At 39.4% G+C, this 22558-nt stretch overlaps 1 protein-coding gene across 2 annotated transcripts; it reads right to left on the bottom strand.

Moving 5' to 3' along the window:
* Window positions 1–55: 55 nt before the first annotated feature.
* Window positions 56–20058, bottom strand: rasgrf1 (Ras protein specific guanine nucleotide releasing factor 1). Of its 2 annotated transcripts, none has more exons than XM_051382274.1 (27): window positions 19357–20058; window positions 15591–15697; window positions 15140–15287; window positions 13516–13608; window positions 13178–13431; window positions 11563–11642; window positions 11251–11444; window positions 9786–9895; window positions 9367–9485; window positions 8673–8833; window positions 7747–7810; window positions 7256–7398; window positions 7056–7138; window positions 6725–6973; window positions 4841–5211; window positions 4626–4745; window positions 3374–3544; window positions 3082–3188; window positions 2780–2892; window positions 2597–2657; window positions 1866–1969; window positions 1681–1765; window positions 1388–1585; window positions 1206–1285; window positions 994–1111; window positions 833–901; window positions 56–183 (listed from the first exon to the last, which is right to left on the bottom strand). In XM_051382274.1, the coding sequence occupies exons 1-27, from the start codon at window positions 19630–19632 to the stop codon at window positions 91–93; spliced, it is 3771 nt and encodes a 1256-aa protein (XP_051238234.1). In that variant the 5' UTR covers window positions 19633–20058; the 3' UTR covers window positions 56–90. The 2 variants fall into 2 exon arrangements, with proteins under 2 accessions (XP_051238234.1, XP_051238235.1); XM_051382275.1 differs by having other exon boundaries at window positions 4841–4956.
* Between the last annotated feature and the right edge of the window lie 2500 nt (window positions 20059–22558).

The raw sequence follows: 22558 nt of genomic DNA, 5'->3' as shown, positions 1-22558 counted from the left end.
ATATCTTAAACATGTACAACTATACAAAAGTTGATGTTAACTGATGTGTGATATTAACAGAGAAAATAATGTGGTGGACCAACTTCCCAATCAGTTGGGCACCTTAGGCTCAATTCTGAGTGAGGCTTCGTACATGCTTTCTTCATCCAGAACAAAGCTATTATCCAGTAGATACTGGGCTACCTGAAACATGAAGAAAAGACAGGCATGTTTAAGGAATTTTGGAAACATATTAATTGCATTATAAGGACATTCATAAGACAAGTTACTACATATAGCCTTGATATGGCTTCATAAAACTCTTTATAAATGTTTTTAAGCATACATGACAACTAATAAAAAGGTTTATAATGTATATATAAAGTATGTGTGGGTGGTGTGTGTATATAGTTAGAACATTCTTGCAATCTAAAAAGTGAGAAAATTCTTGCCCTGAAGAGGTTACAACAAAGGTCTGAGTGGTCACAAGACGGTTAACAGCATAAAAACATATTTCTGATTCACAAATTCTTTTCAAATTACTGGATAATTTAACTTCTTCAAGCTTCTGAAATATATTAAAATAAAACAAAACAAAAAGGAATAATAACTCTGGTTGAATTGGCCACAATAAGTCACATACAGTATATAACCTTGTAGTGGGGTCATAAGTAGACAAAGCTTCTTTTTACTATTTCCATCCTGATAAAGACCCTTTAAGGTCATAATTGTTAGCTTTTAAAAGCAACATGTCTGATGAAATTAAGGCTTTTAATATAACTTTTCTAAGAGTGCCTAAAGAACTTAGCCTCTGCATTTGTTACAGACTTAGCTTTTACCATATATAATTTACCTTTGGTTGCAGGTCAATCTTGTATGCTGTTTGCTGAAACTGCCTGATTTCTCTGATGATGTGAGAAATCTGAAAAACATGAGAAACAGGATGTTAAATTCTGACTGTAAAACACACATTTACACTAAGTCTCTCGTGTGACAGGACACTGAACATCTCACCATTCTCATCTTTGAGAAGTTGACCAAGTTGTCTTCGGTGTAGTTTGGCGTTCCCTCCTCGATGAAAGCCAGGTCAGTGAGGTACATCCCAAGATAGGGCACGCAGGGAGGATCACAGCTGATGGGAAAAAACACACACATCATCCACTTGTACAGTACTGCATGTTTGCTATATTGATCCAGTACAAACTATGTCCTTGAATTAAACTCACTTCTTCAAAGCCTCTCTCAGGTTTTTGAACCTCCCCTCTGATGAGACCAGCTTCTGCAGCTTGTCAATCACTGCTTTTGTCTAGAAGAAAAGGTTACCAAGAACACAATTAATAATAACATTAGATAAGAAGAACATTAGGAAGAAAATAACTAAACAAACAACACATCAGGAGATACACACCTGCTTGGAAACCTTGAGCCAGGTCTTCTTGAGGCGGAAGACAGAGCTGCGGTTAAGGGAGGAGGTTATCTCGAGCACGGCGTTGTAGTTGTGGAGACAGCGACAGATGTCAGCTACAGCCACCCATTTCTCAATGACCGCTACTCGAGTGACCACGTCCTCACAGCGCAAGATCTCTGTGGCAATAAGGTTGCTTATCTTGAAGAGGAAAAAGAGAAACAAATGGATTACACTCAACACAATGTTTGACAATCAATACAAGTTATAGGGGATGACTTTTGACTGGAACATACATCATTGAAGTGCTTTGTTGTTCTCATGATATAAGGTGTCTTCTCGTTTTTGTCATTCTTCATCCAGCCTTGTCCAAAGAATTCCCTGTAAGGTGAACAGATTAACAGAAGGACAAAGTGAACACTGAATTGGCCTGAAGTGCGTTATTGTTGGTCACAAACAGCTGAGGTGTGACGGCACTCACTCATACGGGATGACCTTAAACACCAGGTGGTCCAGCAAAGTGAGCTGTTCTGCAATCTCCAACGCAGAGTGGCTCTCAAAGGGATCGGCCTTACCTCCTTCCACCTAGAACACGCAAAACAGCCAGAAATTATTAAAACTGTAGCAAGCAATTCAACACAAAATGGCAGGTACTGTACATAAAAAACAGAACATAAATACTCAAAAATCTGTTAATTTGATTGTTGGTAAATTGCATCAGAATGCTCATGTTTTTAAAAAAAATGGTCTATCTGTGATCAGAAAAATGATGAGAGGCATAAATATCTAACTGCTTGTAAGGCAAGATTTTTTTAGACTGGGTAATGGTTCACTGTTTAGATTTTTCACTCTCTTTTGGTAAAGAAATGTACATACAAGACTTCAGAATTTCAATTAAGTGCTGAAAATCTTCTTCTCAGTTAATGTGGATTAAAACTGAAATTATTGGTCGATTAATTGCATTAGTTAAGAAAAAGCAGATCATATGGACCAAATGTTTAATCGATTAATTGAGAAAATTATTATCAGATGAATTAACATAATAATGAAAATAACTGAATGAAACGCTCTTCTCCATCATTGCCCCACATTATGCTCCAGGCTTACCTGCATAAATGAATTTGCATATTTCTTTGACAATCTTACTTCCTGCTGCTTTAAAACTGTTCCACACAGTAACAGTCACTTACACAGACAGCAGACCTCACTCACCAGTTGTGTCACGTCTTCAAGGGTGATCTGATTGTCACCATGATCTTCCTGAGTTAGAGTCCTGACAGACAGTAAAGGAGAAGGTCAAGCTTTCAAGTATGTACTAGTGATATAACATATCTTTTAAATGTTGGGTTCGCGTAATAAATTGTAGTCTTACGATCAAACGTCACATAACAGTACCTGATGATGTTGGCTGCAGCTTTCCTCTCCTGGGTCAGCAGCTCAGGGTCATGCATCACTTCCTCCAGGAAGGCAATAACTTTTGTCTTCAGCTCATTGTTACTCTCAAAGTCCTGGAGAGGGATAGATAGCACACATATTGATGGCTTAAAACTATTGAATAATTACTTTTAGTAATTCAGTTTCAGTTTGAAAAGAGGGAATTAGTTTAAACTAGTTTGTGAATATATGACCATAACCAATAATAATATAGTAGTGTTATGAACTAAATGTGCCTTGACTTGTGTTGGTTGATGATTTACCGGAGAGTGTTTGGACACCCAGTGCCTCAGGACATTCAGGACTCTGTTGGTCGCTGCTCGTCTGATCACAAACTCTTTGTCTCCATTTCTCTGATCTGTTGGGAAGCCTGCAGAAAATATATTAAATGAGATTTTACAACAAGCTCTCATCACTATGATACATACAGCTTTGGCAACAAAGAGCAACCAAGGTTGAAGAATAAACCTGACATGGTGCAATTTTTTAATTCTTAGCAGTCTGGTTATGTTAATCTGTAACTGAGACTAGACTAGAGTGGACAGTTGTGTATACCAGTGCTGGCGAGGGACATCCGCCGATATTTTTCCTTGGTAGGTGTTCCCTCATTGGCTCCAGCTGTAGCAATAGCAAAGGCAGAGGCAGCAGACAGGGCACTGCGGTTGTTATCCAGCTCTCGACACGAAGACATCACCATGCCATTGTTGTAGGAAAACAGGGAGAACTCTAGAGGGAGGCACAAGTTAAAGAGAAAATAACCCTCTGGAAACTGGCAAGAGATTGATTTTGGTGTCATGTAAATTAAATTGGTGGTCAGTCTGAGGATACACATAACAAATGATGAGTTTTCACATTATATAAAGCACAAAATGTACATAAATCTGTTGGTAAAATGTTATTTTATATTACTTATAGTAATAAGTAAATATAATATATAGTATAGTATAACTGAATCTGTACAGACTGCAGAATCTCCTGCTTGTTGTTGTGCAAGCCTCCACTAGGAGGCACCACAGGCCAACACAACTGTTTCCCTCCAGACTTTCCTTTACAAGAGGCTTTGATATTCAAGATGGTTGCAGCTAAATATAGCCACCAAATATCAGCATAACAGAGGAATCAACAGATTCTCTGCAGTCTGCTATGTTTAAATCCTGGGAACATAGACAGATCATAAACAGCTAAGAATCCTACACCAATGCGAGACACTCTCTGCTTCATAATTTCTGTTAATGCTTTACTTCCCACAATATATTCTTTTAAAATCTATTGTTTTGTCATACGATTTCAAAGGCACAGATAATCTTGGCTCCAGTGAAACAGCCTCATTACTGGGGGCGGAAGGGAAAACACGCTTTTGATGTAGTTGCTATGACACAAGTGTCCCTAACACCTACTTTAAGCCAAGCATTGGCTTTCCCCACATGATCATAACCATCAACCAATTTATATTTAACATGAATTATGCTTCACAGTGGCATTTTTTTGTTTATCTGTACAAAAAGTATTAACAAATTGACCACTGCAACCTATGTCAAAGTGAGAGCTATAATTTATATATATAAAATGATTAATCCACAACCTACATTTTCCAAACCTAAGAATATTGTTTCATAATAAGCTTTTATTTTATTGTTTGTTTTATGCAGTCTGTTACTATAGTCAAACAAAATAGTGTAGTCAGTGATGGATGTGGAACTGGCTGAGGCAGTGGATACAGGTGGTATGTCAGTGTGCAGTTTAAAGCTTGGATATGACACTATGGAGTCATAATTATGTCACTGAACATATCTAGGACACAATGTACCTGAGGAGTTTTTGCATTTGACGTTTTTTGGGGTAGTTGGTGACTTGGTGGGAGAGGCTTCTGGGTCTCCGTCATCACTCTGGTTTGGATCATTGTCACTTTCCTCTCGTACAGAGAGATCTGTATCATAACAAAATTACTCAGATTATTGAAAACATAATTTTAGCAAATCAAAATTGGACTAATTTGCTGTGGATTGGCTCTTGCTGGCATACCTTGCTTGGACACTGAGGTATCCTCCACCTTGTCCTTCTTGTCCTCTCCCTCATCAGGGATCTTGCTTGCGATAGGGCTGGATACATACAGTTTGTTGATGTCCAAGGTGGTCTTGCTGAATGGAGACATGGATGAGTACATGCTTGCATAGCCATTTGACGAGCAGCTAAGGGCAGCCAGGTCAAGAGCTTTGCCCCCAGTGATGATGGGGATGTTGAGGGAGAGCTTGCGTCGGCGGTTTGGGGATGAATTCTTGGCAATAGCAAGAGGAGGAGGTGAGGAGAACTTTCTGCTGGCCCTGGGGGAGCTGGGAGGCTCTCCATACAGGAGTTTACTGTTCTGACTGCTGGCAAAGAATAACTCCAGGGACCTGCATCAAGGGAATATATATGCATTTGAATTTAGGACATAAGAATATGTGTTTGATATTTGGTAAGTATACTCTATGTTTTAAGAGCTTAGCTAAATACCCAACACTTCCTAAATAATTTATGCAAACCCAGTCAGCAACCAGAAGCCTCTTTGCAGCCGCGTCTCGTTGTTTTAGAGCAGGATACAAGCTGCAGTGTTGCAGAAAACCTCTCCCACTCCCTGCCACCCTCCTGGCGACCTCACGGGTTCCCATAAATAGCACAGCGAGTGATAGTGCGCATGGCCACTGCTGACATAAGCAGCCAAGTGTAGGTGTCTCACAGTGACATGACAAGCGCCATGGGAGAGCATGCTGCAGGGCGTGGGCATGGGGAGCTCCCCATGATCTGAAGCCCACAGTGGGGCCAGCACTCTAGGCCTGTGGAGCAGTGAGTTAGCGCCACTGCAACACTCTCTATAATCAAGTCAATATTTCACACTATGGATCTTTTGCAGACAAGGAGAGAGGGAGGGAGGGGAGGGTGGGGTCCTGCAGCATCGAGGTTGGTTGCCATAGAGCGACAGAGCCCAGTTGAAACACTCCCAGGCAGGCAGGAGAGACTGGACCCAATTACTGCCTTTGACCACTGAACACACACATAAATACACACGCACACAGCGATACTGAAGCTTCCTAGAGCCTGTCTTCCTCTGCTGCTCCATCTGCTACTTCTCTGTGCTCACATTAACCAACAAAACAAACAACCCCAAACGCACACACAAAGCTTCTAAGATCACTGGTCTAAACTGTTCCAGTGTCACTTACAGCATCTAAACACTAACAAACGTAATTATTCCTGTACACGGGCTAGACTCATGTCTCACCATCCTCACATCCATCCTCTATCTAATTCTGATCCTAATTTAAAGTCGCATCATTGCCAAGGTCTTAACTACGTTCAATACTGTCAGATGGAATTTGAAGAACATTTTAAAGGTCCAGAGTGTAACATTTACGAGGATCTATCTATCTATCTATCTATCTATCTATCTATCTATCTATCTATCTATCTATCTATCTATCTATCTATCTATCTATCTATCTATCTATCTATCTATCTATCTATCTATCTATCTATCTATCTCACATCAAAAACCAAACATAAAGTCATTGGCTCCTCAAGTTGTTTTACTCATCTACATACAACTGGCCTGCAAAGAGCATGTATTGCCTTTATGTAAGATTCCTAAGGTGAAACTACTCAATTTCAGAAATTCTTATGTGTAAAAACAGAAAGAAACAATTTATATGGATGCAGTTAAACTTAAAAGTTCAACCTGAAAGCTCCTTGGCTCTTGCACATGCCTTGCATTGATGAGAGGATAACAAAGCGTCACCACATTTTAGATAAATCTCATCTTTATGCAGCATGGTATGGTCTGGAAGGATGCCAAACATATCAAATGAGATTTGTTTGTTTATTGTGAATGCTGTCAACAACCTGGCAATATCCAAATGTAATGTGACTCACCGAGCAGGGATGGCACTGATGGGCTTCTTGTAGATGGTGATGAGTTTGTCTAACACCACATCTGCAGTGGTGAACACACGATAGGAGTGCAGGAAGGTGTTGAGGAAGTCGATGGAGAGGAACCGGAGGTCGGTCAGTCTCTCCAGCAGGCGCTCAACGCTGGCGTAGCGGATCTGCAGCACCTTGCAGGAGTTCATCATCTTACTGAAGCGGATGTCCACATCATCGCAGTACAGACTTGAATCTGACCTGCTCAGAAAAACAGACAAACAAACTTAGAGAGAGAAGCCGCAAAGTGTTGCATATACACATATATATAAATAAGGCTTACTTGATCATCTGTGGCACTGTGACTTTGGAGTTGTCTTCAAAGGCGTTCATCATCAGCCCATTGCAGCGGATGTTATCTATGCACTGTAGGACAGATGCAGTAAACAGAGAGGACAGAGGAAATGTTAGTTCGTTTGTAACATGCACGCTTTTCTCTGCTTCTCATTTGACTGCTAGAGACTGTGATGTGTGTTGACATGCCTGGCTGATGTCACTGGTCCATGCAGACTTCTCCTGCCTCGAGGAGGCCACGAGGATGACTGTGAATGACTGGCTGTCCTTTGGCTCCACAACAATCTTGAAGTCCAGGTGCTCCATGTCCTGGCCACTCTTGTCTGATTTGGCTTTGAGGCAAACACAAAGACAACTACATTAATACTCATAAACAGTAAAGACATAAAAAGGCAAACATTTGATGTGTTTATACATATGTATGTACATAAATACAAAACACAAAGAAAAGATCAACATTTAAAAACATGGGAATCAGTCATAATTAGAATTTTATTTAAAGTCTGTATTACTTTCTAGTGGCACAATCTGCCTTTGAAATACTATTCTTCAATTCTTCCAAATATTATAAAATATTAATAAATTCTGGCACACTCTAGTAATCATATATTATATACAACACTGCATGTGGTACATATGATGCATATTTATGTAGGGTACTATATGAATAAAACACTCACACTCATCATCTGTCCCCTCAGGGTCCTCCATAAGAGTGCAGTCTATAAGCGAGACTACTCCATTCTGCAAACAACATATAATATACATTTAGTTTCTTCACACTGACCTTCTTTTACTGAACATGCAGTAACATTGCATAAGCTGCTGCGGATTTACACTACAGTTAAACATCTCAGCTTTTGAAACATACAGATGTGGTTGTAGAAAAGGCTCAGCAGCAACTCTACTGTCGATGTATTAATCTGTGATGGAATAGATTGGGAACATTTTACACCTTTTTTAGACTTTTAGACATGGTCAGTTTCCCTTATGTATAGATTGACAAACACGCTTGTATGGATTTATGTAGCTTTATAGTGAGTTTTCGTCCACTGTCACTACTCTAGTATCATTTTTGGCCACATCAGGCAGCTGTTTTCAGCGAAAACGCCCTACAAACTCACTATACCACCAAACAGCAGGCAGACAAAGTTAGCGACTAGCTGAACATAGTGGAGCATTTAGCAGCTAAATGGCCACATTGTTTCCCTGAGGAGTTGGTAGAAACAAGAAAGCAGAGCTAAAAGAGAGTAAATATTGGACATCAGGTGGCTTCAAATGTGTAATGTTGCTTTGTAACTGCTTTAAATCTTTAAAACATCTCTCATAGTTTTACTTTAAGTATATGTAAGACCATGTTAAATAGTGTGGAGAAATATAACACCACTAGACTTATCAAAATGATATCAAGCATCTGCTTTAAACACGTACATTAAGCCTGTCTGTGTGAGGTATGGTCACTGACACAACATCGCTAACCCTGTAGCTTCCATCTCCTGTCTATTAATCGGTTCAGTTTTAGCTCAGAGATTCAGGGTTTTGTGGTGCGACTGTGATGTTTGAAATAAAGAGCAGCTCCACTGGTAGCTCAGCAGCACGGGCCCACCTTGGTGAGATGAAGCTTTCCCCCAGAACCCCTGGTGCAGATGATTAAATGCTTGGAGAAGAGAAAGCACTGCCTCTCCCCCTCCTTCTTCAGAGACAGGGAGCCCAGTCGCCCACGGGTGATCTTGCCCTTCTCGCTCATCGGCACCTGGATGAGAGAGCCTGTATGTTGGAATAAAAGAGTGTGTGCAAATAGGGGGAAGAAGGAGGGAGATAGAGGGAGAATGATACATATATAAGTGGAAAAGAGGCAGGGACAGGGGGAAATAGAAAAAAGGAGCAAGAGGAGTGGAGAAACTGAATAAAAGAGAATCATTGTCAAATGCTGGTCTTGTCTTCCTCTGCATAGGAATACATACGGATTCACTTCATTCTGTTTCTATTTTGCCTTTCCTCATCCATCAAGGCCTGTTGGGGATATGTGGCATTTACAGTCCCAGATTCATCATCAGTTTGCCTCTGAACAGCCTAATTACACTTGGAAATTAAAGGCTCTCCTCACAAGGAGCACATGTTGATCCCTAGAGGGAGAGCTGGGTCTTTTTTTAAAAACTGAGTATTCCCCCCCAATACAGTGCTGAAGATGTGAGATGAGGCTGCCAGAAAGGTAAGGATCCCCCTCTGCTGCTTTTCTGCAGAATTGGACGTTTCTTTGTTGGGATCTTAAGTACAACACTTTTTAAAGCAGGAGTTACCTTGTCTTACAAACGTCTGGCTGGTATCGAGGAGAATCTCGCAGCCCTCCACGATCATGCGCTCTATTGCCAGGTTCTTCCTGATGTTTTCAGTCTCGCTCACTTCATCATGCATGATTCTAGGGAAAAGGACATTTCATCATTCTTATTTGACTTTTATAGGACTGTATAAGATCCAGTATAGATATAAGTCTTGCTGTAAATGTTCATTTAATGATTTGGCCTCCCCACTACTACATATAAATAAGAGAAATAAAATGTTTTGGGTTGAAAAACACGACTTTTTTATGTTTCCCCACTTCTGAAACAAAACCTAGGCCCTTGATTGTGTATGTGTTGTGTAAAGTGATGTTGATTGATGTCAGTTGAAATACTGTGTGTGTGCATGTCTTGGCTTTACCTATATTATACAAAATTACCTGGAAAGCTCCTCCAGCTTAGATTTGGCGTAGTCCAGACTGTTTCTCTCTATATGTTCATGGGGTGTGTGGGCCAGGAGTTCGTGGAGCGTAAGGATGTAGCGGGGAATCTACAGAGACAGAACAGAAAGCAACAGGGGAGTCACGCTCAAATATAACAGCTTACATACAAGCACAAATGTAACAGCAACAACACAAAAATGCACACACAGGAATATACACATGCACGCACACTAATGAGAAGTAGATCAGTGGAGAGCACAATCTACACTCATCAGCAAAATTTATTATCAACGCAGCACTGCCTTCAGTAGGCCCCAGCAGAGTGGACTGTCGGGAAACTGTGTGCCTCGCCAGAAAGGAGGCATAAAGCCTGAGCTCAAAAAAACAAATGCTTTTTATAGACATGAAAAACACTACAGGGATATTCTGAGCAAAAGCAGACAAATGCCTGCTGTTTCTGTTCTTGATCAGCGCTGCTACAATATGGGACATCACTTGGAGAGACAACGAGTGCTCAAGAAAGGGGTGGGTCTTTGAAGCCAAGTCCTGACTGAGCCACGATGGTAAGAATTGAGTGAAAATTTGTCAAATTTGGTTACATGGTTTGTATTTAATCTTATTTGGTATTTGCCATTTTGGGCAGTACACCAAAACACCAACACCAATAGGTGGAGCTACAGATGCAACGAGAACAAAAGGTCACAGGAGGTTAATAGCAAAAATGGAAATAAGTCTATGATATACTTTGAATGCAATAAATAAAACCTGAAAATGATGGAGTAGAAGTTAAGATGTGGGCAATTTGCTGTCCAGTGTTAGGATATCCGGGCAAGACACGATTACAACAAATCACATCTGCATGTATAACTTAGATAAACAACTTAATAACAATAATGTTAATATTAGTCAGATTCGGTTGCAAACTGACAAAAAAGACTACAATTACTGAAAGGTCAAAAGTCTAAAGACAAAAGTGACCATTTTAGATACATTAGAAGAGACAAGGCTTTAGATTTCAAAACTAAAACTAGTGACCATATAAATAACTGGAAGAGTATATAAATAATATTCAAGAATAAGAGTTAAAACTAAAGATGAAAAATACCTGTTATCCATTTTGGGAGTGATATCACATTGCAGTTTTTGTTTTGAATTTTGGTGTGGGGCCTTCAATTTGTTTACATTTGGATTATAGACAGTGCCTTTCCAGAAAACAAAGCGACCAACTGCTTTACAGACAGCTACAACTGGGTTTCAATGGCATAGCTATAGCCAACTAGTATTAAGTTGGTGAATTATATGGCCCAAGGGTAGCATTTATATATAGAGAGAAGAACTTGGCCCAGAATGGCTGTGAGAGCACAGAATTAACGACAATATCTGGCTCCAGGCTGCAGCTCTGCAGCAAACAAATGGGTCTGCCTTTATTTCTTGTGTATATCAGTGAGACAAACGAGCTAACCTGGAACATGGGGTAGGTGAGGAAGGTCTCCAGAGTCCTCTCCTCACAGTCGGGCTTGGCCTCGTACTGTTTCAGAAGCTTGTCAAAGTCTCGGTTCTGCTTGCAGTGAGCCAGGATCTGCAGGCTGTACTGGTGGTTCCTTACAAACTCCTGGTAGATATTCAGCATGGGCAGCAGGATGTCGAACAAGTCGGCTAAAGAAAGATCAGTACCAAAATACTCTCAGAATGACACAAACAATACCGACAACACAAGCTTCACAGTGGTTGAATATAAAAAATAAGAAACAAATAAAGTAGAGATGTTTCTTACCCAGCACTAACGTTGGCCAGCTCGCTATTCTGGCTTTCAGACCCTGGTAAAATATCTGATGTAGAAACATGATAGTTTCACTGAAAAAAAAAAGAAGAGACAAAATATGAACCAAACAGAGTTTTTTTCTTCTCAAACAAATATAGAGTTTGTGTTTATTCTCTCAACATCTAGAGAAGTTGTGGTAAATCAGAGCCCTAAAATCAGACAGTGTATGAGAGGATGGGTGCACAGGTTTTGAGCATGAAAGTGCTTGGTTGAGTGCGTGGGTGGATTTTGAATAGGCCAATGAGGGTGCATGCAGATTACTGTCTTTGTTGTACTGTGTGTCCAGCAAAGACCTTTCTGAAGGGACACAAAAGTAAATCTGGAACACTGAACTCAATATTAGAGCATCCTAGTATGTCTAGATGATACAACATACAACATACAGCTTGTAGAAACTAATAATTCATTCTTATTCCTACTTTATAGGAATTTTAGTTTATATTGGGGTTACAGTACACATACGTTGTTACAACCTTTAACCTTGTTGCTTTTCTTCCTGTAAAAGTAGACACAAGACTCTGCTGTCAAACAAAAGAAGGGATCCTCTCAGGAGCATGAATGTATTCAGCACATCACTGTTTCTTAGATTTTGAGGTATACCATGTACAAGTTGAATTATTAAGATTAATTTTATGTATGCCATTGTTATGTACCACAAATTTACTGCAAGAAAAAATTCAATCACTATGGACAGAAGTGCTGAGCTGACAGACCAACCATCACTAAACATTTCTAAATGGTGACATAATTCCTTTATGAATTGTCAAGAAATGTGTTTCAATCGTGAAGCTAAACTGAAAAAGCAGATAGATGAATTTGTATCAGGATAATGACACATGAAATTAGTGGGTTTTGTCAGATTTTTCCACTTTTTTTCCCACTGTAAGGTCAAGCAGTAAATAATGTCTTTCTGTCCCCTTAACGTTGCGGAAACTTTAAGAAAATTACATTTACGGTCTCAAAATAACTTGTTAAAGGTACTAGAGCTGCCTCATAATAGTTGACCAAACCAAGTATTCATTGTTCAGTTAGTCACAGAAAAAATCTTTACTAAAACTCCATTTGGGAGCTGCACCCTGTCGGCCAGGACAAAAGTAGCAGGAGGATGGTTTGACGTTACTACAACAGTGAAAGGCAGCAATGCACTAAACTGTGTCTAGTCTTCCAGAAAGAAGAAGAAGAAGAAAGGGGATGGTTGCAACACAGACCTTTTCTCTTGCAACACAAAAGTCAGGAACAGGCCGTGAAATCCACACTTATACTAACAAATACACCAGACAGTTGAGACTGCAGGTGAAACTCTGACCTGATCAGTTTTTCCAGTTACAGTAGAAAAACTGATTTTTGAGAGGTGACCAACAGCATCTGTAGATATAAACGGCTCATTCTAAGGTGATCAAAACAGCGATTCCTATATTCAGTTAATTACAGTATTGAAAACATACCTATGCATAATATTCCATTTCTGCCAATAGAGCCTCCTACATGTTACACACTGGACCTTTAAGATGAGTATGTTGTGTAAGGCAGTTAATGGAAGTGCTCTGTGGGAACGAAAGGATCCAACCTGTTAAGGAATATGCTGCTAACATCATCGTGGGTGATGGGTGGTTTCTTGGAGCTGGCTGCCATGCGGAGCGGCCTCAGGAAGTTGTTCACCAGGATGTGAAGCTGCTGGACGTACTCGGCCTCTGAGTCCAACATGCTGAACACCACCTGGTTCCTCTTCCTCATGCTCTCTGCATGTGGTGAGCGGATGTAATCCTGGATGATTGTCTTCCACTTCCTCCTGCAGATCCAGCCTCGCAGGAAGCTCTGGACCTGGAATTTTAAAGGTTGTAGTTATATCTCTCTATTCTCAGTTTCTCTGAACATGTAGCAACAGTTTTAAATCATGTGCTTTACTTTTTTGATTTTCTTGATTTCTGAGTCGTCGTCGGTTGGGGCGGCTGCGGGGCTGGCGTGAATCTTCTCGTTGTCTTTGAGCAGCCCAGCAATCTGCCAGGGAAGCAACCACAAGAAAGACCAATCATTCCCACTGACACACTTCTCTTCTTCTCACTTACTGTACTAGCATGTAAACAAAGTGACTAAGTCAACAGGACAGGACCTGTCAGCAATGTCAACACTGAGACATTGGCCTAAACTAGCTGTGTTCACTTAGCTAGTATTTCTGAATCAATATTTATTTACATTGGTCATTTAGATTCAATATGTACCGAACTGTCCTGTGTGTCGACAAGAGGTAAACAGCCTGCTAAAAAAAAAGACAGACTGGAGTTGCCTTGAACTGTTTGAAGCTAAGTGTCTCTATTTACTTTGTAGGCGATGAGAGAGTTAATTGTCATTGTATTTCATAGAAGAGATGCAATATAAAGCTGACCATGCATATTCAGCACTTAATTTGATTTCAAGCATCACATTTGCACATTAAAGTAAAATGACTATTTGATCTGCAGAATACAGCAGGGAACGCAGCCCTATTGGAGGCATTGTTTCTGCGAGGAGATGCAAAGTGGTTTGCCCGAACACGTCTTTCTCTCTGTGACGAGTAGTGCTTCCATTTCTGTCCTCTCACGTTACTTTATTCACATTGGACAAACAATAATCAACATAACCCATCATTTTCCCACTAGTTCAGCTGTTATTTGTTGTACTGTTTTTTATACTGTTTTTTCTCTATCCACTTTGCTGCTGTAACATTGGAATTCCCCCATTGTGGGACAAATAAAGGAATATCTATCTATCTACTGGCAGGATGAGGCAAAGATGGGATGCAGACAAATTTTTGGAAGGAATGAGTGTGCGATGTAAGAAGAAGTGATATAGTACTATTGGGCCGGTTCAGGAAGTCTATTTGCAGCAGGTCTGACTGATATTGCATATGGCTGCCACACATCAGTCTATAGATGAAAAATCCTGCAATGCCTGGTTATTGTGATTCTGCCAGAGAGGCAAAATTCTGGATATTTTAACAGCACTTTCGTGTTGTGGACCTTAATAGAATAAAACATCCGAAGACACAGTTTAGTCAAGGTGGTCCAAACAGAGTAAGGGAATAATGCAGGGCTACTATCTGTATGTGTTTATTGTACAAAAATATGCGTACACAAAAAAACTGGTGAGGACTAATGAGAAGATGAGGATAAACCTTGAATATCTCAGTATCAAACTTAAAACTATCTCTCTCCATATTTTTAGACATTTTGGCAGATCTTCATTATGTCATGCTGGATTGGCTACTAGCAGTCCCTGATAACCTGTATACATAAAAATCACCTGGATTACTTTGATACTGATGATTATGAACCAAGATTGGAATCAAACTCTGCTACTGTAGCAAGGTGTGTTTAGATCTGATTGACGTTTGTAGCAAATTGTGTCAATTGTAGGATAGCGAATATTACTGCAAAATTCTGATGCTGTTCATATACGTTGTGAGTGTATTATTATGATATTATCCAAATAATGTATTCATATTTGTTTACATCCCTTCTCCTCAGTGTAAAGGCATCATAGTGAATATTACCTCTGACTTAAGCCTTTCAATCTCTATTTCCCCATCTTCTATCTGTTGTCGAAGTTGCTTAGCAACTGTTTTCTCCGTCTCCACAATCTGAAGCAGATGAAGATATTTCTGCATGAGAGTCTCATGCTCGTTGGCCAAGTTTCTGTAACTGTAACACAAACACACGCACACGCACACACACACACACACACACACACACACACACACACACACACGATTTTATATTGTAGCTCGAGTAATGAATTCAACATCAGTGTGTATTTTCATCTCACATCAAAGCAATCAGGTTTTTCTTGTGAACAAAGCATTTTTCATTGCTCATATTTTAACCCCACTTATGAAACCATGCAACATGCCCTACAGACTGAACAGTCAAAGATTACTTACCCTCTACTGACTAATTTAACTTACAATGACCATGTCTGCACATTTCACTGACATGTGCCTTTACCTGGCGTGTGATATTGCAGCCACCCATTCATCGCAGTCCTTTACATCTTCTGTGCGTAACTCGAGCGCCTTTTGGTTTTCTTGGGTGAAGCTGACAGTGAAATAGTACTGAAACAAACAGGGGGGAGGGGTTGGGGTTCTAGTTAGAAACAACAGGACTATCATTAACCTGACATGTTATATGTTCTACACAGAAAGGAACATTCCTTATTGTATACCTCCTAGATAAATCTATTATATAGTGGCTTAACTGAAGCTTTTCCACTGCTTTTGTCTTTGTGTTTGTTCCGCTGCCTTGCTGCTGCAGACATCAAGCGGGTGATTTAAAACCACACTGGGCCTGGGGAAGCCACATCTTCCTCGCCCACCAGTGCAATTGATGGAGCACAGTGAGGGAAGCCTCCCCCAGCTCAGTTCCTGTGCGATACCTGTTTCCTAGCAACTGAAGCTCAAATGAAATTATTATTATTAATAATAATAATAATAATAATAATAATAATAATAATAATAATAATAATAACAATAATTAAGTATTTTACTGAGGCTAACTTTATAAATTTAGCATAGGTCATTCTTAAGGACACATTTTGGGTTTCCAAATTATAAAACATCTAAAACATCTATCTATTCAATTTGATTACTTTTGATACTAAATACGATTGTTTTGATAATGCTTTTGTACTTTTTTAAAAATACTATTTTGAATATAAAGACTCAGAGCATTGCTGTTTCTACTTATAAATAATTTTACTAGCGCTCTTTAAATGATACAATGGTTTAAGTATTTGGATAGATGTAAAAAGAGCAAACATTTCCTTTATATCAAATAAAGCGATGTTTAAGGGTTAACACCACAAGAAAGTGCTAAAAATAACTATAACAGTGAAAATAATTTCCTCATTCAAGGAAAGAATAACACATTGCCTGTATTTATGAACGCAATTTTCCAAAAGCAATTTTCCCTTAAATTAAACTGTAATAGATTTTCCTTCTTGGGTTTTTGTTATGTTTATGATGAGAGCTACACATAGCATATATTTCTCTCTAAAACATAACAAAGATTTCAGAAAGTGAGCCATGATAAAACTATACCACAACTCTCATAAGTGAAATGTTATCATTCCATGGTGAGGGAGACCAGACTGTAATCTTTGGCCTGCAGATGTTCAACAGGCGCCTATCAACCTGCAACTGATCATTATTCATGGCTGACTGCTCTTCCATCTTCACATTCATTAGGTATTCATCCTACCGTCAAAGAAAATCTATTTCGGGCAGAGAGGCATGCATGTTGTTGTAGTTTTCCCTCATGATTTCTCTAAGAGAATGTCTGGTGTGAGGGAATGTTAAGCACAGTGTCTGCTCCTTGCTTTATGGGTATGGCTGAGTCATGCACCTTTAAAAATCATTACTGATCTTAATGGACGTATGAGATTGACACAGAATTGATAATAACTATTTACATGAGCATTATTTGCTCTTAAATCAATGATACATGCTTCTTTTGTTGTGGGGGCAAAACACACTTGTCAGTCTTGCTGTGCTGTGGATTTGAGTGTAAATAATTAATTAGACATGTTTTCATTAATTGTTCTTTCTACATGAGTAGAATAATCCCTTTGCCTTGTATAATTGCTACTGGCTGATAAACAGCTCCATTTTTATTGCAGCAATACTATAAAAGGACTTTCCTGAATCACATAATGAGATCTATACTGTAATATATTCCCTGGAGAACCAAGTGTTGGTAATCACTCTACTTGCACTCACTTTCATTTTAATGAGGAGCTTTAGTTTGGATGTTAGCCTTCTCCATACCAACATCACCGACCCTAAAGAGTGCAGGGTGTTATTTCTTTGGCCAGGTCTTTTTATTTACAGTACAGTTTGTACCAAATCAATCATCTCTTGCTGCCGTAGCTTCTTGTGTTATTGGTTGAAGTGCTGCTGTTTCCCAGTGTGAGCGAGCTGTGTTTTCTATAAATGGACTCTGACCCCTCCAAGGTACTGCAAGGAACAAATTTAGCCCAGATAGCGCTCGCATTTATAGGAGAGATGCGACACACTACTTCTCCCCTCTCTGTTACCCCCGCCTCCTTCAACTGCATCATTCTTTAGGATGCAAATAAGGGTTGCCATAGAAACCTTGGGCTCAAACGCATTATCATTTTCACACTAACTGCATTTGAGGATAAATATAATGTAGGGATTATAGTGGATTGCTAAAACGTTGCCACAAAACCATAAATCCAGGTGGGGATAGGAGATAGAGGTGATATTTTCTTACTCTTGTTTGTCCTTGTTAAGGATGTTTGTTTGTTTACATTGAGGGATAACTCTTCAGCAGCCCACCAAATCAGTCACATTAGTCATTCATTATGTGTGTGCCTCTTAGTGCTTTCTCTCTCTGCAAACAGGATTCACAAAACAAAGAGAATCAACTATCTTCTCTCTGGTTTATCAAGAATTCAGTCCAAGATGATCTATGGATCAGGCTCTTCTTAGCATGTTTCACATTTATGCCTTTAAAAACGGCACAAGGCAGAGGAAGCAACACTGCTGACAAAAATAAAAAAAGGAATCCAAATCTTTCAGGGAGGTTTTTTGGGTGGCGTTAAAGCAACTGTGAGAGCACAACATTAGCCAGTGTGTTGCATTCTGCTTTGTCAGCACAAAGGCAGCTGTTCACAGGAAGAGCCTGGACTCACTTTGGATTGCAGCCCTACCTACAGAGTTAGGCACAGAGCCTGAAGAGAGGAGAGGAGGTGCCGGTGGCATTGAAGCATTCTGTTTCTCAGTAATCCTTCCAATCTTCACTGTCATGTTTTGCTTATTTAAAAAGCAATCAGTTGAATTTCTTTAATGATGAAGTGAGTATGCACATTTGCAGGTACGTTTACAAACCCTTCTGCATGTAGTCTTTACAACACCATAACCATAACAGGATATAAGATGTAAGAACTGATAAAACAATTCCCATCAATAATGCAAAACTCCAGTATTAGACTGAATAATTTCATTTAGGTCATCTAGAACAGAGCTGATCACTGGCACCCTGCTGTTTCTTGAGCTTCAACTGTAATTTCATCATTTCACCACAAGATGGAAACCTTGAGGCAACAACTTTTTTTTTCTTCTTTTTTTTTTGCATGTTTTATTGGAAGGAGCATTAGGTAGCCTATATCACTCTCCGCCCTAAAACGTCAAAAATATGATGACTGAAAGTCAAAAGCAAAATAGGTGACCGACCAGGATGCAAATGCATCACCCTGATAAGAAGTGAAACCCGTTTACATTTTATGCCTCAGTGAAAACTATCCACCAATAAAAAAAAAGAAAAGGGGATTAAGCTCGGGTTTGCTGCAACCTAAAGCAAAACACTGCATAGCCCATTGCCATGGCTGCTGTAATATCATTAGGTGTTAATATTGTTACCTCATCATTAATGCCATGCATGGATTACATAACGAGCAATACAGCAATCTGGAACCTCGTGCTATTCTGCTGCGCTGGATTTGAGGTCATCATGCGATGGATGGGATGTAAGAAGAATATATGCATAAGAAAAGCGCTTGGTTGGGGACTAAAATAGAGTTCAAAGGCGTTTGCGGCGCAGGAGCAAATTTTACATTCAGCGTTGCACCTCGTCAATATTTTAACATAAAGCCTGAAAAACAATAAAGCAGTGAGTGAGAGAGAGTGTGTGTGTGTGTGTGTGTGTGTGTGTGTCGTGCGTGTGCGCGTGTGCATGTGCACGCTCTCCAAACCTGCTTTTCCAAACACTCCTTGGCTGACTGTGAAGGTTTCGGTGAAGGCGCCCTGTCGCATATGCATCCCTCCAACAGGTATAATCCCGAGGGTCGAGAGCTGGACTCGTTCTCAAAATAAAAGAGCATATTTTGTAGCAAAGCAAACCACTTTGTGTGCCATTTCGTGTTGTCAGAGCTCTTTTTGCTCAAGCACCCTCGTCTCGTACCATCCTTTTTTGCCAAAAGCCCCAGGTAGGTGACATGACCATCATTAAGTCGTATTCCCTTCTGCATTTTGATGAGGAGACTTCAGCTGCACAAGGTGGATCGGTCGTTACATCCTTCTGAAGTCGCTCGGGCAGAAAAAATAAAAATCAAGAAAAAAGACAAGATGTTGACTTTCTGTATGCGGACCTCTAACAGCAGCCTTGTCCACTCTGTCCGACGCATTCACCGTGTTGGCATTTAAGTAAAAAGAGAGGAACAAAACGAGCAGCACAAGTCCAGCATCCCAAAATCTTTTGTCATACTCCCAGCGCTTTGAAGGTCCACATTATCCGATCGAGTGAAAAAAAAAAAGACGGAAGGGGGGGGCGAAAAAACAGTCTAAACAACGCAAGATGAGAGGGGAAGGGGTTCGGGGTTTGTCCTTTTCTTACATGAAATCTCCAGAAACCAGGAGGCTTGGTGCTGAGCTAGGCAGTGCTGGGTGAAGTCACATGACGCATGCTTGGGAAAGCAGATTTCAGGACCTTGGACAGGGACGTTTCAACAAGATGCCGCATAAGTTTCCTCTCAAGCCTACAGGATCAAGTATTAGAAGGAAAATGGAAAATGACAGACGTTTAATAGAGAAATCAACCATTTAGCAGGCTGCTGAATAAATGTATTTCTTCCTTATTTCTGTCCTCTTCTTTTTCTTTTCTTTTTCTTTTTAACTGATTTTCCAGTTAAAGTTTCCTCAGTGTTTGTTTCTTTCTTCTTCATTATGGCAAAGCAAGCAATTCATGTAGACATTTTGAGTTTTTGAAGTTGATACTAGGCTAAACGTTGCACTATAGAGAAGTAAATTAAACCTGAAAGAACACTTAAATTAATCCCAGTTTAAAAGCTACAGTTTTTTTTTTGGGGGGGGTTTAAGTAAATGGACCTCCAAGATCCAATAATTAACTTCCATGCTAAAATAACATACCATTCAACAGGGACTGGACAAAATACCCTCGGCAGAAATCAAAAGACAAATAAAAACAACATAAAGGACCAGTGTTTTTGCATGTTTTGCCCATTTACTACAAACCAGACTATGAACACAACACATTACTCCCAACAAGTTATGCCATCATATCTTATTATAGTGCTCTTGTGCACCTGTGCTTTTCTTACTATGACACTTGTCTTCAGTAAAAAAAAAACCCTGTGGTTGCCTGGAAGTTGTGAAGATAATAGTAATAACAATAATAGTTATAACAACAAAAACAACCCACACCACCACAGTGTGCTTTAAGAATAGTTGCAGTGTTAAGTATTGTATGTGATCTATAAATAGGTTAAAATGTGTGGTATGTTCCTTTAACATGTGGTCTATCTGTTTAAGATCAGTTGTTGCTGTTGCTGCAATTAAATGAGTGCAGTCAATGGCAGGAAGTAGATAGTAGAAAATAAACTGCTGTCCCATATTGGCTCTGTGGTATCTTGCAGTAGGATGTAGATTCTAGAGGATAGCATTGGTCAGGCTCATTTTACTATCATATCCTGTATATGGATTACACTGAAAGTCTTTGAGAGACATTATACACAACAGAAATAAATAATACTTTTTAAAAAATGTATTATGAGAATATACATAATTTCTATATATAATAAGTATTGATCTCCAATAGTAAATCCGCCCTTATACATTTGAGAATGGTTTACCTTTCACAGCATTCAAGAACCCTTCAAATATGACTTTCCTTCCTTTCCTTTCCTATAGAAGTTTTGTCACCTGGAATTCGTGTATTTATTATTATTTCAGCAATTTTTAATCTCATTCCTCTTACTCTTTCCTTATTATATTGTTAAACTTGGCTCTGAACACTTTTGCAATACAAGCAATATAGACAGCAGTTAATAGGTTAATTAGTTAATAAGACACACGCACACACTCACACACCCATGATGTCATGTGGGAACTGACAGACTTGTGTGTCTCACAGATCTCCACTATAAAACATGCCCGAGCACACAGCCAATATGCTTCTTTGAGCACCCAATTTGTTTAAAAGGCACAGGCTCTAATCTGCCGCTGTCAGTCCTCCGGCTACTTCTCAGAGAGGAGATTTATTTATTACTCCATCTCCGTTGTTATCTGCGCTCTCTCTCTGATCTATTCTGCCATGAATCCCTGCAGGCTCTGCAGCATCTTCCTCCACAAGCCCCTTTTTCTTCAATTAGTCACTCACTAGTTAGATATTAACCAAATATATATAAAAAAACAATGAGTGAGACTCACAAAAGTGAGACCCTGCCTGAGATGTTGAGAAATGAGAGTGAACATCTGTTTTGCAATAAACTGATCCAACATTAGCAACATGTGCTGAGACTAAGTAATAAATGCTGCCATGTTTTGAATAGATTTGCATAGACACACATGTGAGAGGCTGATAACACTTTGGGTATTTTTGGTCTACACTGTATGAGCCAAGGTGCAACACAACAGGGCTTTTGTACTTAATGTGAGGATTTCTGAGTCCATCCAGCTCTGTGGATCAGTGAATTCTGAGAATAGTGCATGTAAAATGATGTGTCTGAAAGTAACGCTTACCAGATATTTAAATGAATGTGTGAGGAGGGAAGATGTATGTTTTTTTTTAGATATGTTGATAACAACTGATCAAGGTGTATTTCTCTTTTTATGAAAAGCTTTTCACATGAAGAATTTTTGTGTATTGTGCATGGAACAAACAATTATTTTCATCATTGACTATTATTATTATTATTATTATTATTAATAATAATAATTGCAGGGCAATTGTGAAAAGGTAGGTGATGTCTTCAAATTGCTTGCGTTGTCAAACTCAATTTATACTGATAAAAAACAGACAAGAGCAGCAAATCCTCACATTTGAGAAGCAAGATCAATCAAATATTTAACATATTGTGTGTGGCAAATGCCTCAAATGGTTAATCAATTCTCAAAATACATTTTCTGTAGATTCACTAATTGATTAATTAACTAATC

This window comes from Dicentrarchus labrax, unplaced genomic scaffold (genome assembly GCF_905237075.1).
Source record: "Dicentrarchus labrax unplaced genomic scaffold, dlabrax2021, whole genome shotgun sequence".
Taxonomy (NCBI): Eukaryota; Metazoa; Chordata; class Actinopteri; family Moronidae; genus Dicentrarchus; species Dicentrarchus labrax.
The sequence above is the reverse complement of the archived record's forward strand: the minus strand, read 5'-3'. Positions and strand labels throughout refer to the sequence as shown.

Excerpts from the sequence above, each read along its gene's own strand:
- rasgrf1 (XM_051382274.1), bottom strand. The coding sequence starts at position 19,632 with ATGCAGAAGGGAATACGACTTAATGATGGTCATGTCACCTACCTGGGG. Across the intron at positions 11,643-13,177 it reads AGCAGCATATTCCTTAACAG|TGAAACTATCATGTTTCTAC; the intron begins GTTGGATCCTTT and ends TTTTTTTTTCAG. Across the intron at positions 1,586-1,680 it reads CAACAAAGCACTTCAATGAT|ATAAGCAACCTTATTGCCAC; the intron begins GTATGTTCCAGT and ends TTCCTCTTCAAG.